General features: G+C 41.3%; 1 protein-coding gene across 2 annotated transcripts in view; it reads left to right on the top strand.

Moving 5' to 3' along the window:
* LRP5 (LDL receptor related protein 5) overlaps positions 1-20,359 on the top strand; it is a 262,237-nt gene that overhangs the window by 209,467 nt on the left and 32,411 nt on the right. For both annotated transcript variants that reach the window (XM_075566739.1, XM_075566741.1), the window contains exons 14-15: positions 9,725-9,936; positions 15,950-16,140. In XM_075566739.1, coding sequence (XP_075422854.1) covers positions 9,725-9,936; positions 15,950-16,140 — 403 coding nt within the window. The remainder of the gene's footprint in view (positions 1-9,724; positions 9,937-15,949; positions 16,141-20,359) is intronic.

Here is a 20,359-nt window from a genome sequence, read left to right as displayed (position 1 = left end):
CCGTACCCCGTGTTTGTATATAGAAATGTAGCCGTACCCCGTGTTTGTATATAGAAACGTAGCCGTTCCCTGGGTTTGTATATAGAAACGTAGCCGTTCCCTGGGTTTGTATATAGAAACGTAGCCGTACCGTGGGTTTGTATATAGAAACGTAGCCGTTCCCTGGGTTTGTATATAGAAACGTAGCCGTTCCCTGGGTTTGTATATAGAAACGTAGCCGTACCGTGGGTTTGTATATAGAAATGTAGCCGTTCCCTGGGTTTGTATATAGAAACGTAGCCGTACCGTGGGTTTGTATATAGAAATGTAGCCGTTCCCTGGGTTTGTATATAGAAACGTAGCCGTACCCTGGGTTTGTATATAGAAACGTAGCCGTTCCCTGGGTTTGTATATAGAAACTTAGCCGTACCCTGGGTTTGTATATAGAAACGTAGCCGTTCCCCGTGTTTGTATATAGAAACGTAGCCGTACCCTGGGTTTGTATATAGAAACGTAGCCGTACCCTGGGTTTGTATATAGAAATGTAGCCGTACCCTGGGTTTGTATATAGAAACGTAGCCGTACCCCGGGTTTGTGTATAGAAATGTAGCCGTACCCTGGGTTTGTATATAGAAACGTAAACGTTCCCTGGGTTTGTGTATAGAAACTTAAACGTTCCCTGGGTTTGTGTATAGAAACGTAGCCGTACCGTGGGTTTGTATATAGAAACGTAGCCGTTCCCTGGGTTTGTATATAGAAATGTAGCCGTACCCCGGGTTTGTATATAGAAACGTAAACGTTCCCTGGGTTTGTGTATAGAAACGTAGCCGTAACGTGGGTTTGTATATAGAAACGTAGCCGTTCCCATGGTTTGTGTATAGAAATGTAGCCGTACCCTGGGTTTGTATATAGAAACGTAGCCGTACCCTGGGTTTGTATATAGAAACGTAGCCGTACCCTGGGTTTGTATATAGAAACGTAGCCGTTCCCTGGGTTTGTATATAGAAACGTAGCCGTTCCCTGGGTTTGTATATAGAAACGTAAACGTACCCTGGGTTTGTATATAGAAACGTAGCCGTACCCCGGGTTTGTATATAGAAACGTAGGCGTTCCCTGGGTTTGTATATAGAAATGTAGCCGTTCCCTGGGTTTGTGTATTGAAACGTAGCCGTTCCCTGGGTTTGTATATAGAAATGTAGCCGTACCCCGGGTTTGTGTATAGAAACGTAGCCGTTCCCTGGGTTTGTATATAGAAACGTAGCCGTTCCCTGGGTTTGTATATAGAAAAGTAGCCATTCCCTGGGTTTGTGTATTGAAACGTAGCCGTACCCCGGGTTTGTGTATAGAAACGTAGCCGTTCCCTGTGTTTCTATATAGAAATGTAGCTGTTCCCTGGGTTTGTATATAGAAACGTAGCCGTACCCTGGGTTTGTATATAGAAATGTAGCCGTACCCCGGGTTTGTGTATTGAAACGTAGCCGTACCCCGGGTTTGTGTATAGAAACGTAGCCGTACCCCGGGTTTGTATATAGAAACGTAGCCGTACCCCGGGTTTGTGTATAGAAATGGAGCCGTACCCCGGGTTTGTGTATAGAAATGTAGCCGTACCATGGGTTTCTATATAGAAATGTAGCTGTTCCCTGGGTTTGTATATAGAAACGTAGCCGTACCCTGGGTTTGTATATAGAAACGTAGCCGTACCCTGGGTTTGTATATAGAAACGTAGCCGTACCCTGGGTTTGTATATAGAAACGTAGCCGTACCCTGAGTTTGTATATAGAAACGTAGCCGTTCCCTGGGTTTGTATATAGAAATGTAGCCGTACCCTGGGTTTCTATATAGAAATGTAGCTGTACCCTTGGTTTGTATATAGAAACGTAGCCGTTCCCTGGATTTGTATATAGAAACGTAGCCGTACCCTGAGTTTGTATATAGAAACGTAGCCGTTCCCTGGGTTTGTATATAGAAATGTAGCCGTACCCTGGGTTTGTATATAGAAACGTAGCCGTACCCTGGGTTTCTATATAGAAATGTAGCCGTACCCTTGGTTTGTATATAGAAACGTAGCCGTTCCCTGGGTTTGTATATAGAAACGTAGCCGTACCCTGGTTTGTATATAGAAACGTAGCCGTACCCTGGGTTTGTATATAGAAACGTAGCCGTTCCCTGGGTTTGTGTATAGAAACGTAGCCGTACCCCGGGTTTGTATATAGAAATGTAGCCGTACCCCGTGTTTGTATATAGAAACGTTGCCGTACCCCGTGTTTGTATATAGAAACGTAGCCGTACCCCGGGTTTGTATATAGAAACGTAGCCGTACCCTGGGTTTGTATATAGAAACGTAGCCGTACCCCGGGTTTGTATATAGAAACGTAGCCGTTCCCTGGGTTTGTATATAGAAACGTAGCCGTACCCCGGGTTTGTATATAGAAACGTAGCCGTACCCTGGGTTTGTATATAGAAACGTAGCCGTTCCCTGGGTTTGTATATAGAAACGTAGCCGTACCCTGGTTTGTATATAGAAACGTAGCCGTTCCCTGGGTTTGTATATAGAAATGTAGCCGTACCCCGTGTTTGTATATAGAAATGTAGCCGTACCCCGGGTTTGTATATAGAAACGTAGCCGTACCCCGTGTTTGTATATAGAAACGTAGCCGTACCCCGGGTTTGTATATAGAAACGTAGCCGTTCCCTGGGTTTGTATATAGAAACGTAGCCGTACCCCGGGTTTGTGTATAGAAACGTAGCCGTACCCTGGGTTTGTATATAGAAATTTAGCCGTACCCTGGGTTTGTATATAGAAACATAGCCGTTCCCTTGGTTTGTATATAGAAACGTAGCCGTACCCCGTGTTTGTATATAGGAACGTATCCGTACCCTGGGTTTGTATATAGAAACGTAGCCGTACCCCGTTTTTGTATATAGAAACGTAGCCGTACCCCGTTTTTGTATATAGGAACGTAGCCGTACCCTGGGTTTGTATATAGAAACGTAGCCGTTCCCTGGGTTTGTATATAGAAACGTAGCCGTACCCTGGGTTTGTATATAGAAACGTAGCCGTACAGTGGGTTTGTATATAGAAACGTAGCCGTACCGTGGGTTTGTGTATAGAAACGTAGCCGTACCGTGGGTTTGTATATAGAAACTTAGCCGTACCCCGTGTTTGTATATAGAAATGTAGCCGTACCCCGTGTTTGTATATAGAAACGTAGCCGTTCCCTGGGTTTGTGTATAGAAACGTAGCCGTTCCCTGGGTTTGTATATAGAAACGTAGCCGTACCGTGGGTTTGTATATAGAAACGTAGCCGTTCCCTGGGTTTGTATATAGAAACGTAGCCGTTCCCTGGGTTTGTATATAGAAACGTAGCCGTACCCTGGGTTTGTATATAGAAACGTAGCCGTTCCCTGGGTTTGTATATAGAAACGTAGCCGTACCGTGGGTTTGTATATAGAAACGTAGCCGTACCCCGTGTTTGTATATAGAAATGTAGCCGTACCCCGTGTTTGTATATAGAAACGTAGCCGTTCCCTGGGTTTGTATATAGAAACGTAGCCGTTCCCTGGGTTTGTATATAGAAACGTAGCCGTACCGTGGGTTTGTATATAGAAACGTAGCCGTTCCCTGGGTTTGTATATAGAAACGTAGCCGTTCCCTGGGTTTGTATATAGAAACGTAGCCGTACCGTGGGTTTGTATATAGAAATGTAGCCGTTCCCTGGGTTTGTATATAGAAACGTAGCCGTACCGTGGGTTTGTATATAGAAATGTAGCCGTTCCCTGGGTTTGTATATAGAAACGTAGCCGTACCCTGGGTTTGTATATAGAAACGTAGCCGTTCCCTGGGTTTGTATATAGAAACTTAGCCGTACCCTGGGTTTGTATATAGAAACGTAGCCGTTCCCCGTGTTTGTATATAGAAACGTAGCCGTACCCTGGGTTTGTATATAGAAACGTAGCCGTACCCTGGGTTTGTATATAGAAATGTAGCCGTACCCTGGGTTTGTATATAGAAACGTAGCCGTACCCCGGGTTTGTGTATAGAAATGTAGCCGTACCCTGGGTTTGTATATAGAAACGTAAACGTTCCCTGGGTTTGTGTATAGAAACTTAAACGTTCCCTGGGTTTGTGTATAGAAACGTAGCCGTACCGTGGGTTTGTATATAGAAACGTAGCCGTTCCCTGGGTTTGTATATAGAAATGTAGCCGTACCCCGGGTTTGTATATAGAAACGTAAACGTTCCCTGGGTTTGTGTATAGAAACGTAGCCGTAACGTGGGTTTGTATATAGAAACGTAGCCGTTCCCATGGTTTGTGTATAGAAATGTAGCCGTACCCTGGGTTTGTATATAGAAACGTAGCCGTACCCTGGGTTTGTATATAGAAACGTAGCCGTACCCTGGGTTTGTATATAGAAACGTAGCCGTTCCCTGGGTTTGTATATAGAAACGTAGCCGTTCCCTGGGTTTGTATATAGAAACGTAAACGTACCCTGGGTTTGTATATAGAAACGTAGCCGTACCCCGGGTTTGTATATAGAAACGTAGGCGTTCCCTGGGTTTGTATATAGAAATGTAGCCGTTCCCTGGGTTTGTGTATTGAAACGTAGCCGTTCCCTGGGTTTGTATATAGAAATGTAGCCGTACCCCGGGTTTGTGTATAGAAACGTAGCCGTTCCCTGGGTTTGTATATAGAAACGTAGCCGTTCCCTGGGTTTGTATATAGAAAAGTAGCCATTCCCTGGGTTTGTGTATTGAAACGTAGCCGTACCCCGGGTTTGTGTATAGAAACGTAGCCGTTCCCTGTGTTTCTATATAGAAATGTAGCTGTTCCCTGGGTTTGTATATAGAAACGTAGCCGTACCCTGGGTTTGTATATAGAAATGTAGCCGTACCCCGGGTTTGTGTATTGAAACGTAGCCGTACCCCGGGTTTGTGTATAGAAACGTAGCCGTACCCCGGGTTTGTATATAGAAACGTAGCCGTACCCCGGGTTTGTGTATAGAAATGGAGCCGTACCCCGGGTTTGTGTATAGAAATGTAGCCGTACCATGGGTTTCTATATAGAAATGTAGCTGTTCCCTGGGTTTGTATATAGAAATGTAGCCGTTCCCTGGGTTTGTATATAGAAACGTAGCCGTTCCCTGGGTTTGTATATAGAAATGTAGCCGTACCCTGAATTTGTATATAGAAACTTAGCCGTGAGCTGGGTTTGAACATATTAGTGCTGGTACCTGTCCCGTTGGTATTTATCAGTTCACCGTTTCTCATGTCGGTTTAGGAAATATTGGTAGTCTTTCAACTAATCTGATATTTTGTCCCTATATTAATACTGCAGTTTTATGTTTGAACTCTTTTTTTGTTTTAATTTGCTTTTTCACCTTAACCCCTTCACTTCTAGATGGGCCTGCACCGCTTTGCAATTAAGGGGTAAATTGCTTGCACCCTCACTAATGCTGAACTTTTCTTACCCTTTAAAGGTGTAGCCATATATCCCAATGGGGCAGTATCAAAGACTATTCCCATGCGGAGATATTTTGGCCAGTCCTGAAGCTATTAGTTTTGCATGCTTGGTGTTTCACACACTCTAAAAACGAACATGTCATCATTAGAATAGTATTGCAATTGAAATTAATATGTGTTGAAAAGACGCCAACTTTTATGGGTATAAGCCAGAGAACAGATGGATCTCTTGGGATAAACTTGGGGGGTTGAGGAGGTGACCTGGTGCATTCTGTAGACGTCTGCTATAACCTCAATTCTTTATTTCCTTTTCTCACAGGGCAGCCCCAGGCAACATACAATAAATAAACCAACTTCTCAGTGTAATATACTTCCTTAAATAGATTTATTTTCCCTAATGGGACATTCCATGAGCAATTTTTTTTAATAGTATAAAAAGATATGCGAAGAATTACCCTCAAAGTGGAAATATCTGTGTATTGTGAAAAAATGTAGTTAATTCTTATCAGATACTTAATGTTCTCACATTTGTCATTTGTTCTCGTTAGAATGTCATAATGCCATCATAGCCAAAGTATGGATTTGACAGTTTTCTTGTAGATAAATAGGGTTCCCGAAACAATCATATTGAACGATTCAAGATTGTGTACATACCCTCTGAAGCATTCAAAATGATTTAAGAATATACTGTAGTAGTCTGATTGTATCTGTTTTTGAGGCCCTTTTCACGTAGCGGGCAAAAGAAAAGCTTGCGTTATCTATGTAATCGGCTTGCATATCCGTATCGATTTTCTTTTGGGATCGTTCAATTCAAATGTTACCTGGTGATCTGCCCGGATACTTGACTTGGTAAAATCTTCTGGACGTATTGTTTCCACCTTCATACTGTGATTATCTTGTTCTCACTGCTCGTTCTTCCTTTTCTCACAATCCCATGCTTTTCTCTGCTGCTTTAATTCCACTTTTCCTTCCTCTCAGATTATAATCTCCCCGGAGCAGGGCCCCCTTCCCCCTTACATACTGTAAATTAATATTGGTATTTTATTGTCACGTCTTCTGTCCCCATTGTACAGTGCTGCGTATTATTATTTATTTATAACGCGCCAACATATTCCGTGTTGGCGGATGAAAGACTGTGAAATAACAAACATTAACATTCATTGTAACAGTAGGTAAGGAGGGCACTGCCGCAAGGAGCTTGCAATCTAGATGGAACGGCAAGTGGAAAGATAGGGTATATGGGCATAAGAAGGTCTGTGTTATTCGGAGTGTACAGAGCAGCTGGAAAGGCACAAATGGCTGACAGCCTTTGACTGCCGTCTTTGGGGGCGACTCAGGTGGTATAATCTCCCAAGAGAGTATGGGGTAAAGTGATATCAGAGCGGCTTCTTTTTGGAGCGTTCTAAATAAATTATGATGACAATTCTTCCTCTGTATCACCCTAAATTACACACAAATAAAAACAAGTTGCTTCTTCCAAGTCCTGTGAATCAGTTCCATCACAAGAAAAAACAATATTGTTATTTTATTATCTGAACACATGATACATAAAGCTTGGCCCCCTGCAGACGCACTTACCAGAACTCCCTCCTACTGTCTCTGTACGTTCTCCCTACCTAACAATTAGATTGTAAGCTCCTCGGGGCAGGGACTCCTCTTCCTTAATGTTATGTTTATGTCTTTATATTATCTGTTATTTATTCGATTACCACATGTATTACTACTGTGAAGCGCTATGTACATTAATGGCGCTATATAAATAAAGACATACAATACAATACAATTTACATCAGGGTGCTTCCCTAAGAACAGATAGGATTTCCAGGTGTCTTCTCCAAAAATACTGGACACAATGGTGAAATGTGCAATGCACTGGAGACACACACACACACCCCTCTCACCTCTCCATGCTATTTCCTCCTCTCCTTGGCCTCACCCCCAGACTCCTGACACCTCCTGCTCATTAGCTGCATTACCCAGCCCCCTAGCAACAACCCTGCACAGGGAAAATCCCAGGGCCCCCCAAGCCGGTCAGGTCACTATGTCCAAAGAGGTAATACTGGACACATACTGTACATGTCCAGTATTACCTCTCTTTTTTACTGGACAGTGTCCAAATACAGGACAGTCCGGTTCAATACTGGACACCTGGCAACCTTAAATTAGCAGACACTGATAGAACAGTGGAGAAAATCTCACAAACAGCAAGGTGGTTTAATAAACAGACCAAGAACTGCGCCTAACCATTTGTAATTCCTGAGCAGGAGCGGAGACTGGTCCACTAAACATATAAGCATGTTGAGGTCATTAGGTCCCTTTGACCTTATGTGGGACTGACCCTTTAATCCATGAAACATAGCACTGTCATTTGATCACTTTGTTCCTACATGGGACTGACCCTTATGTTGTGCTCCTATTAAGCAGCAGGAATTGGAGGTGCAAGAATATCAAAGCACGTGGCTGTGTAACATCTTGGTAATTAATATAACAGAATATAAACCGTACAATTTACTGTATTTGAGAAGCTAGTTATAGGTTCAAGCTTAAAGGTATTGTCCTTTATAAGACACAAGTGGGCTGCTTAACCTCTTGAGTGCAAGAGGAGAAAGCAAAGCATTAAGTAGCACTGTGTTTCTGGCCCCTCTGGGACTCAGTTGGTGAAAGAAAGAAGTTTTTATGTTTTATTTATTTACAAATACTGTACTACACACATAAAATTAATTAAATATTATAAATAACTAGAGAAGACCCACACAGAAACTGTATACGTCTCATCTGAGGCTTTGTGATGTTACTGCTTATGTCACTGATGTGCTTTATGATGTCACCCTGCCTAAGCAGTGTTTTTTAACCTTTTTTTGGTTCAGAATCCTATAATTATATTGCGAGATTTCAACCCTCTCTAATAGCGCGTCTGAGATCAGTTGCATTGTGAGGAACCCCAACTCTCTCTAATAGCGCGTCTGTGATCAGATGCATTGTGAGGAACCCCAACTCTCTCTAATAGCGCGTCTGTGATCAGTTGCATTGTGGGAACCCCAACTCTCTCTAATAGCGCGTCTGTGATCAGATGCATTGTGAGGAACCCCAACTCTCTCTAATAGCGCGTCTGTGATCAAATGCATTGTGAGGAACCCCAACTCTCTCTAATAGCGCGTCTGTGATCAGATGCATTGTGAGGAACCCCAACTCTCTCTAATAGCGCGTCTGTGATCAAATGCATTGTGAGGAACCCCAACTCTCTCTAATAGCGTGTCTGTGATCAGATGTATTGTAAATTCTTCTGTATTTGGGTTAATTTTCAAATTACATGAAAATTGAAGGGATGCCCTAGGCACTGAAAGGCTAAAGATGCTATCATTGTCGTAATATTTACAGTAAATAAACGCCTAATTAATAAATGTTTTAACAAAATGTAATTTAAAATTAAAAACAATATTAATTATGATTTGATATGTATAGTACAAAATATATAAAATATAGTCAAAATGGTGAAATACAAAAATAATACTTTGATAAACATCATAATTAGGCCTGATATTGTTGATTTATTTCTCTCTACCATGAGAAAAATAATTCAAGAGAATAAATAATATAAGCGTACAATATTTAAACTCAAGTAGACAGCCAAAAAGCAACTTTTTGTAAACAACTAAACAATTAAATTGGCTTCCTTAAACTAATCTAACCATACTAGAAGCACAGATTTTGTGACTTGTTTCTCTGTAAATGTATTACACATTGCATTCCTTATGTGTCGTGTTAGTCGAGTGTTGTTCTTTACCTTTTCACACACCCTGTCCTTATTAGAGAGCCAATAAGGGGAAGGGACGAGTGGGAGGCTTTTCTCATTGAACACTGAACACACACAACGACATCAGACAAAATGGAGCAGCCAGAGGAAATCAAACCCTTCCCAAGTCTCGGCTTACCGTGTTTATAAACTAACTTAAACAAATCATTTAAAAATACTTTTATATGTCAGATTTGGGTTAAAAAGGCATCAATCACCCAAATGTAACCCCTTTAAACAGGTCATTGCTAGTAGTACACATGGGTCCTAGGAGGGATTGACCCTTTAAGCTCTATTTTTTGTTTTGTTCTCTTCATAGTGTTAAACCGCAGTCTCTATGTAGGATGGGAAAAGCCTTTAAATACGATTACTTTAGATTGTTGTCTTTATCCTCCTACCAGTTATCTCCTCCCACCATTTTAAGCGTTCATTTCTAGCCTTGTCTTTGAATTGTCTGTGTTTCTAAGGACTACTCTTTGTTTCGTCCTGCAGGCCGTTGTGGTGATGCCCTCCCCAAATCAGAGCCAAACCCCAGAGAAGCAGCCCCATGATCTGAGCATCGACATATACAGCCACACCTTGTACTGGACCTGCGAGGCCACCAACAACATCAACGTCAACCGGCTTAACGGAGATGCCATTGGGATAGTGTTACGCGGAGAACACGACAAGCCAAGGGCCATCGTGGTGAATGCAGAGCGAGGGTGAGGGGATTATTCAGTGCACCTCAACAGGCTAAAATAAATAATGCCATATCAGTTGAAATTTAAACAATTCCTAATTTTCTGAAGTGAACGCCTGCATTAACTCTCCCAGTGCCATTTGCAACATGTACACATGCAGCCGTCGGTTTTAGACTACCAGTCTGGCTGCAGAAATCTCGCGGCGTGCGGCAGACCTCGCAGCATTACTGTGAGATAGCCACAGATTTTCCATGGCAAATGGTCTAAAACCGGCGGCTGCAGCTGTACACAGCCCCTCCAGCACTGAACCGGTTATAGTAATTTAGTATAGTAACACAGTGCTCAAATTGCCTTTAAAATCAATGGTGCTGATTCCAAATTTCAGACCTGTTAACCTTTGGGACTATGGCTTTTGCATGTCAAGCATCTGTACCAGTGGCTGTCAAACTGGTTCCCACAACCCCTCACCAGTCATGTCAGACAGGTCCCTGCAGTCTGACTTTTCTATGGGTACATGCAGTAAAGCTGATCTGTATGTATGTATTTATTTATACAGTGCCATTAATGTACATAGAGCTTCACAGTAGTAATACACGTGACAATCATATAAATAACAAATAATACAAATAACACATAATGGGAAGAAGTTCTTCTGACATAAAAGTTACATTTAGGAAAAGGAGTCCCTGCTCCGAAGGGCTTACAATATTCAAGTCTACTCCTTTTGAAAGGTATGGTACAAGGTATGGTACAAGTATAAACATGAATTTTGATTTGTTCTAAATGTACGTGTTGGTGGTCCTCCAAATTATCATTCATTAGTTCAGTTTCATCCAATTGAAACCATGCTTTAAAGCAATAAAATGTGTTTTTGTGGGTGGGTGCATGTGTATGTGTACAGTAGTTACATACACCTATACAGTATATAGATCAGGAAAATGGTTGCATGCTCGTATAATAAGTTTCACATTAGGTAGTTTCCGTGCCCGATACAAAATGTAATGTAGAAAAAATGAAAACCAAGGTAATCCTATTACCGGCACTGGGCGCAAGAAAAATGCTTAAAGATGTTTCTTCACCCATAACACACGGTTACCCGACGTTTCAGTCACCAAAATATATCAATCACATAGTTTAACATCTCATCTGCCACAGATGATTTAAAAAAACAAAGTTTAGCCAGTGAACATTAGGGATGCCTGGCATTGTATTTTTATAGAATATGACTGCTCAGTATGAAAAATATCGTGTATTCCCACCTACAGTATATGCCGGCAGACATGAAAGAGCATACTCAACAACACTTCTTAGTTCTGTATCATGTATCTGATTATCTTCAGCTCCGCTTGTCCGGGGAGGTAGTATGGAATTTACATTATTTTCGTAAATATGTGACGCTAATAAATTCCCCGAAGACAAATAAACAAGTAGGCAAAATGAAAACCATGTGTATTGCAGCTGGTGAAGGGCTAGAAATGGGTTTGTATGCCATGTGTTAAACAAATGCCGTTTCACACTTTGTGGTTGGTTTAATCCTTTTGACGAAAAACATTGTGGTTTAAGGAGCAGTAACATTTAGAAGATAAAATTTATGCATATCTTTATTTATACAGGGCCATTAATGTACATAGCACGTCACAGCAGTAATACACATGACAATCATATAAATAACAAATACAAATAACACATAATGGGAAGAAGCGCTTCAGACATAAAAGTGACACTTAGGAAAAGGAATCCATGCCCCGAAGAGGTCACAATCTATTTATCTCAAATATATTCCCTTGATTGCTTACCAATATAACTGATTTCCTTTAAAAAAATCTAATCACCCTTCTAGTGAGCATTGTACTTCCTAATGTCCTGTGAAAAATGTAATGTTTCTTTTCCCAAGGGAACATTGAGTATTACAAACGATCACTTATTGGTCTCCACTCTTGGCTGATAATGCTCCATATATCCTCCTCAAGAAGAAAGAATAACACAGGGGGAGGTGCACTTTTGTCAGTGGCAGGGGCTAGCTCTACAATATTCTCACAAAAGAGCTTTTCTTGTTAAAACCATCCAATGTATCTGTTATGCTAGTTATTAAAAATGTGAATAAATCTACTTACATGATTTATTTTGAAAAGGGAATCAGTCACCTCGTTTTAATTGAACATAACATTTGGCCATATATTCCCTTTGGCATTCTTCTGACTCCAGAACATGGTGCTATATAGTAGGACTATATATGTTATGTTGTTATTGTATATGTTTCAAGCGGGTGAAGTTACCTCACTCAACCCAAAGTGGATATATATTGTTGTGGGTGCACACAACCTAGGAAATGTTTTTACAGTACATGCATATATGATGTGCATAGTGCCGCACATAGACAGAAGTTCTATAAATGGTGCATACCTACTGGTAATAAGTATGCTTGACAAAATAAATGATTGTTCAAATAAAATGTAACTTTTAATATAACTTTGTACAACAAGTACTGTAAAATAAGTAAACACTCACAGTCTCTCTGTGGCTCACTGGCTCAGAGACGATGCAAAGCACTATGTGCAGAGTGAGCTCTAACTGGCTATTAACAATGAAGAGTCATCCACTGTTAATTTGGCAAGAAGCCAGTTATAGCCCTCTTCTATTTTATGCAGGACATACTCAGGTTTTGATGATTTGTCTAAAATCATGTATCTTTGATCCATTGAGAGCTCTATATACATTGGGTGTACCAATAAGAGCCAGACACACACACACACACACACACACACACACACACACACACACACACACACACACACACACACACACACACACCCACTGTATGTGTATTTATTGCCCTCACTTGACCTACATCTCCATTTCTTAACAACTTTTCCACCTGGCTTCCTCTCTTCTGACATACCTACTGTCATTAACATACCTGTAGACAATCCCAATGCCACTTCAGCCACCCACCCTCATCTCTAACTTTCTACTATGGTCTCTCCCATTGAGCCACCTATCCTACTCAGTGCAATGGACACTCCCTTGATCCTGGTTTTCTCCTGCTTCTGCTATGTCTCTAAATCCTCTAACACTCCCTTCCCTCTCTGATCATCACCTCGTAACATTTATCTCACTCTACCCTCCTCACCCTCCCCAACACCTACTTTCACACGCACATACAGAAACCTGCATGCTCTAGACCTCCTCCAATTTTCAACATATTTACAACTTCCCACCTGCAAACTTTCCTGCCCAGACATAGCAACCTCTCTATACAACAACACACTCATCAGCCCTAGACAAGACAGCTCCTGCCACCACACGTTACCCCCCTGACAACTTAAAGCATAACCATTGCACGCAAGCTCCACCTGCTACCTCCAAACGTGCTCACAAACTGCAGAATTTACTAGAGGAAATCACACTCTTCAGCAGATTTTGTCAACTACAAATACCTACTCTCCTCCTATAGCATTGGAGGCAGGAGTAATAAATACAGCCCACGAGATATGGAAGTTGAAGAAATTGTGTATTGTATTAAAAAAATATGTAAAAAACAATATGCCAAGCTACACGAGTGTCTTATACAAAAGGAATTGGGCATCCCTGCTTGCAATCTAAATTGAAAAATTGGAGACTTGCAGATTACGATAGCAGCAAGTGCAGAAGAAAAGGCCTAAATTAACAAAGTGCTTCGTTAAGGGGGTTTTAAGTGGGACTTTAAAATGGGAAGGAATGAGGATTCGCGAAAGTGTGGCAGGGAGGGGTCAGGAGGAAGAGAGTTCACATGTAGTTGGCCTAAAATAAAAAAATGGTTGTACAGTAGACTCAAGTGTTGTAAAGACAAATAGAGCAGAGAGAAGACTGCCCTCAGCAGAGTGAAGGGAACGCTCTAATCTCCAGTTTTACTGAGATGTTTGAATAGAAGAATATATAGTGCCTCTATGCCTATGAAATGTGTGTGGCATATGTTGGTGTGTGTATTTATATAGATTCTCACAGCTTCAGAATCACTGCACTAAAATCTCATCAACAGTGTCCTACAGTAGGTTAGTCTGAGGAACATGCAGTTGACATAAATCCCTTGTTAGGAATCACTGCCTTCTAAGGAGTTACGGACGGCTGTTATGATTTGAAGCAATAAAACCTTGATTTTAATTTACTTTGCTGTCCTATGTCCTTCGTATCCAAAAAGCTTTTGGCATGGCCTTCTAAAACTTGCTAATGCAGACACACTGTATCTGATTATCCCCCTTTGAGCTTTGTTTTCAAAAACCTGCTTTTCCAGACATTCTCTTTTTAGTAAAAGCAATCAACAAAGTCATATGAAGGTTTCGGAAACTGGTCAGCCATGCAAATTGAGCTGTAAATCTTTTGAAAGTGTTTGTGTATATATGTGTGTGTGTGTGTGTGTGTGTATATAAGGGGGGATTTGGGAAAGAGCCAATACAGTAAGGGGATTAAAAAAGGTTATCATAAATATGAAAGCAGGAGATCTAAGAGGGACTGAGGTTTTATATAAACAGTATGTACGTGTTTGTATATATCTATCTAGGGAAACCTTAATCCGCCAGGGAATTGACGAGGTCTGAAGATGATTTTATGTATTGTATACGTGTACCTTTGTGTGTGTGTGTGCGTATATATATATCACACTCACTCCCTCTCTGATATAAATCATACATGAATACTGTACATGTATGTGTTGTGTGGATCCTTTTTTTTCCTTTGTACAGTAGCTGCAATTCCTTCAAGACCCAGAATAAAACAGTGTCATATTTACGAGATTCAATATGGGCAATTTTATTTATATGAAGAATCATTCAAGTTCTAGTAGCCTTATTGGTCCTAGAGAAGTGTAAATTTGTTTTTGGGGGCCAGCATGGGAGTTCTTATTAAAATGAGTGTTCAGTGTTCAGAGCTTTTCAACCTCACAGGTCTTATATGTACAGAAGAAAACTGGAAACGGGTGTAACTGGGCGCTCCTAACAATGTTGTGTTCAATGAATGCAAAATAAAATCCGACAAGGAAATTAATGTGATATTGTAGATTGATTGTGAAGTGAACAAATACATACACACATGAAAACCCAATGTAATACTATAAATGTAAATAAAATTATGAAATTAATAAGTGCTCTCCCAACACCATCAATATTGCAAATATATAATGGGTTAATATATTTGTAAATCAGCTAAAATAAAATAAAAAAAAACCTTTAAGGACCGTTCCAATAATACTTTGATATTGGTGGTCTTCCAAGTAATGGGAGTGCAGAATTTCACAGTGATGTAAATGGGTAAAAAAAGGTATAATTGTGTAACCATTTCTCAACTTAAGCTCCAAACTGGCTTGGCTTTCAGTACTGCTCACTCCGGTTCCCAAATCATAAAGTTCTAATTCCTTTGTGATTTGGGAACCGGAGTGAGCTGTGCCGAAAGCCAAGCCAGTCCAGCTAACTCAGTCACCGGAACTGACGTGGGGTCACAGAGGGCACCAGAGCAGACTGCAGCTAGCGAGAGAGATGCCACCAACCAAGAGTCCCATTCATGTAAAACAAATGCACATTTTTAATGTGCCAAATGCGAGTGCACATTTTATATTTTTTTTATGCAGTATAAAGAATTTATAGACATACTACACTATTTCTAGCCTTTCTTTATTTGAGATCTGTTGGAGTATTCTGGCATTGGGAGTTGAATAGGAAGAGATCCCATTGGAGAGAACCCCCTGCTCAAATCAGAGCGAGAAAGTGTATACCATTGGGAAATATGTGAGTGAGATAGACACAATCTGATACTATTTGGAGTTTACATTTTCAACTGGTTACACTATTATACTTTTTTTTTTATCCACTTACATATGACTGTGAAATCCTGCGCTCACCTTACTTGGAAGCCATCGCTTGTATGTACAGGACAGGGTTTTCACCGTTCATTATCCATTTCATGTACAAAACTGCATTAACCACAAGTACCCTATAATTAACCAGATATGAGAATGAAAAGGTAAACGTCACGTTTGGTTTAAATAATGTTTCTGCATTTACAGATACTTGTATTTCACAAACATGCAAGATAGGTCTCCAAAGATCGAGCGGGCAGCTTTAGATGGGACCGAGAGGGAAGTGCTCTTCACCACGGGACTAATTCGACCAGTTGCGCTCGTAATAGACAACAAGCTTGGAAAACTATTCTGGGTCGATGCCGATTTAAAACGTATCGAAAGCAGTGACTTATCAGGTAAGTGGGAAACTGTTATCCTTCACTCAGAGGCCTTTAATATGCTGTGAATCTGCCATCTGTATAAAAATTGCTTAGAATGTAGAAGAGTTTCTTGAATAATCCTTGTCTTATTGTAGTATGCTGTAAAGTGGACAGCTTGGTTTAGAAGGTTTAAGTCCCATTCATTTGAAAGGAGCTGAACAATTCACCAGTACTTGTAAGTGGCTTCACAGCATAGGCCAGGTCCCCCCGCTGGCTACTGCTCAGCGGGCACTCTAGGGACAAGAGCTGCCCCACAATGGTGCCAGGCCCGCTGTGAGGGGGGCGCTGCGCCGATAAACTCCTGCTCTCAAGAAAATTGAGATCAGGAGTCGCAACAGAGCGCTAGGCCACGCCACCCGGCAGTTCAGCCAATGAGGGCGAACCTGCCGAGTGACATCACAGCCGTGCTCCCATCACAACCCCCCGCCACCCCACATGCCTTTCCCCCTGCAGCTCACTGCAGACCAGGGAACTCCGCTGCTCACGCCGCCTGCCTCGCAGACAGGCGTGCAGCGCAGTCAGCGGGGCTGTAGCCATACAATAAAGGGGCCACAGTTTTAATACTCCTATCCAGATTTGCCCCCTGTTAAGTATAGGTCCTTATTTGGGGAGGCCCTTCAAGCAGCAAAGTGGTTAATTGAGGAAATTAACGGAAGAGTAAAGGGGTGGGGAATACATACGTAGTAGGCCCAATACTGAGGAGTCTTTCACTTGGGCAAGTGATTTGTAGCTTAAAAAGTTAATGATCCATTTACCACAGACCTGTCAGAAAGTGATAACAGAAATACTATTTTTCAGTATGTTGAATATATTTAACACGATAGACAGTAGTTGTAATAAAGTGCTGATTTTTATTAGCGGGACTCCTTTAAAGTCTGAGACTGTTGATGCTGAAAATCAGTGCGAATGACTGCACATCAGCGAGACTAAAAGAAAATCAGTGAATTGACATGCCTTCTAGTGGCAAAATCAACCTGTAAGTAGGTGCCCTTTTCAAGAGCTGAAACATATCCTCTAATACAGTATTTGTTTGTCACCACAAGTTCTTGCGTTGCTATAATATCAGATGAAAGGGACATGCATCACTTAGAGCAGCAATCCCCCCCAAAGCTCGTCTGTGGTCTCCTGACGTTGAGAACCCCTGGTTCAAGAGAAATGCATGTTTACCTTCATTTTATATAGCTTTTTTGAGAAAACTACAAAAAATAAAAATTACACACTGAGTCACCAATATCCGTCTTCCTACTGGCCGTCCGAGCGAGCCCTGACCCTGCAGCCATTTTGTGTCCAACGCTACAGGGACCACAGAGCGTAGAGAGAATACACCAAAAATATCGCACATCGTGGATTGTTTCTTTAAACCCCAAGTTCACGAGATACATACAGGTCAAGTTACCAGGGTTGCTTTCTGGTTACACCAGGGAATTTAAATGACCATCCAATAGGAAGCTGCAGTGGGTTGTGAGATTTTCGTGGCCATTTTGTTCCACCTGGTGAAGGTTTAAAATGTTAACTTCACAGTTAAGTAACCCAGAAGCTAGGGTTCATGAGAGGTGAAATAAAGAATGGTTTGTTTCCTATGAAAGGGGAAATTACTTCTTTAATCAGAGAATTATGCTTTCTGTTTGATCCACTCAAGCTTGTTTTGTAATCCATCCCATTGAGAGAATAATGCACACGATTGAAAGAATTTAACATCCGATTTCAGTGACGATGTACTGTAGTGCCAAGAACGACAGACTTGCAGCTGCCAAAGGGAGCTAAGGCCTTAAATGTGCCTGCAAAAGACTACATAGAAAAATATTTAAGGCCCAAAGTCTTACCCAAAGGTGCAAAAAATTACCCATCATGAAACAGAGTTTTAAAATGAAGCTAGAAACCGGGTTTTATTTTTCTAGTGGTTTTTCTTCTAACTCTATTTTTTGATCCACGAGGAAACCTCTGCTCTTTACTCGAACTTGCAGCAAAAAGCTAACTGTTGCTTGTTTCCTGTAGTCTCAAAGGTGGTGTTCATGTAACTGCGAAAGTGCTGATTAGGGCACTATCGTATGGAAGTTAAAATGGGAGTGTCCATGTGACAGTTCGTTGATCAGCACTATAGTTCTCGACCACTTTTAATGGTTATTTCATCATCTTAGGCCTGTTAAAAGCAGCAATACCCAGATAATGACTTGTGTAAGTGCTCATATACATATATTTGTTGTTGTTGTTGTTATATTATACTATATTTATAATTACCCGAACATGTTAATTTGTATTCTTATTAAAAAGAAAAAAAAACTTGTAAAAATCATGCAAAATCAGATATTAGATGGTTGGTGAATATGAAACTAACTGAAAGGCAAATTGTTTCTGTAAACCATAATACCCAGAATCCTTGTCTGATGCTTAACCACTCGATAGCATGTGACAATGGGGTGAATGAGGCAGGTTTGGGGACCTATGGAAGACATACTGATACGATCACAGGTATTCTATGTTTGCTGTGCTTTGTATGGGTGAAAGTTTTAATAATTTTTTTTTTTAACCCTCCCTAACCATAAATTGTCTGTTACTCATCCACTCTAACATTTTGTCCAGACAGAATATCGTGTTGTCGCCTTTTTGGCTAAGATCAAGGGTAGTAACTGTAAGCGTGAATAAGGCTGCGCTTATAGTGCCGGCGATGGTGACGTCAGGCTGCGGTCGCTGAAAAAATCAAATTGAGATGACTTCCAGCGATCGCAACCAAGCCGTCGCGTCAAGCTTACTATAAGCGCACGCGACGGCAGCAATGCATTTGTTTTGACGCGACGTCACTGTCGCCATCGCTTGCACTATAAGCGCAGCCTTACTCTGCATGCACTTGCTCCTCTGGCAAGGCCCAAAATGCTGTTGGAGCCCAAGGTTCTACATGCTCAGGGCACCCTGGTTGGTCGAGCCTTTAAAACTTTGCACCTTACCTGTGACAGCTGTGGCACCTCCCTTCTGGTTGCACATGTTTGGCATCTTATGCACAAAGCACTTGTGATATGGATCTTTAAAGCTTTTTTTTTTTTTTTAACTGCACTTGGCACCTGCACTCGGCATTTGCACTTTCGGCCTCAGGGCTAGGTTGGAGGACTGCACCGTACAGTATTTGTTTGGGTGGCCTCTTGGTGGAGAGCGTTTTGAATGCATCTTACATGAAGCACAGGTGTAAACAGAGCACTTGGTTGTCTCACCACGGGGTGAGGCAGTCTGAGATGGTTGGAGGTCATGGTATGCCTGCATGTCATAGTATGCCATGGACCGATAACCTCCCCTTGCAGAGAGGATGTTAGCAAGCTTTTTGCGTCAAGACCGTACTCATTTGGGCACTGTTTGCACTACACCAGTGCACGGATAAACAGCAGTGGACTCTTGCTGGCATTATGTAGTGAACCTGAGCAGTGGTGTCACATACTGTGGACTGTGCACATGTTTTGGAGCACATACAACCTTGGGCTCTTGGTAGGAGTGAGGGGCGGGAATAAATTGTCTTCTATTTATAAGGTGTCAACATTTGGTGTTGGGCATTACAATTTAAGACGGTAACATACAAAATATTATCAAATATGCTCACATTTATACAAATGATATGGGGAATATTGACCCAACGAGCTTGCAATCTATTAAATAGTAGCAAACAACACACAGAACCCCAGCAATCTCATTTTAGGGACCCCTGAGCCCCCACAAAATATTTATATGTATATAAGTGTCAAAAAGGAGTGCTATTGAGCGTGGCAAATTTATACAACAAGCAACAGAGAAGCCCAATGCTACATCCAACATGACAAAAATACACAGTAAAATACTTATATAGTCTTTTTCATTCTACTAGATATAGATCCAATGTTGTTCTTTCTCCCTCCTAATAGAGGTAAATGAGAATTTTAATCCTATTAGAGGTATATTAGTATTTTATCTAGTAGTGTTAGGACCTGCGAACTGCGTCTGCCCTGTGTCTGAGATGAACACATGTTGGGATCTACCTGATAGGTAGGAATGAAACCAGTTTAAAGCATGCTTCCCTATGCCAGAGCTCTGTAGTTTGTTAAGCAAGATAACATGATTCTTTGCAAAATCAAAGGCCTTTGCAAAATCTAGGAATATTGCACCAGTAAGTTGTCCCAGTTCAATTCCACACTGGATTTCATTGCAAACTTTTAGCAGGGTAGTTACCGTGGAGTGT

Source organism: Ascaphus truei, chromosome 12 (genome assembly GCF_040206685.1).
Source record: "Ascaphus truei isolate aAscTru1 chromosome 12, aAscTru1.hap1, whole genome shotgun sequence".
Lineage (NCBI taxonomy): Eukaryota > Metazoa > Chordata > Amphibia > Anura > Ascaphidae > Ascaphus > Ascaphus truei.
The sequence above is the reverse complement of the archived record's forward strand: the minus strand, read 5'-3'. Positions and strand labels throughout refer to the sequence as shown.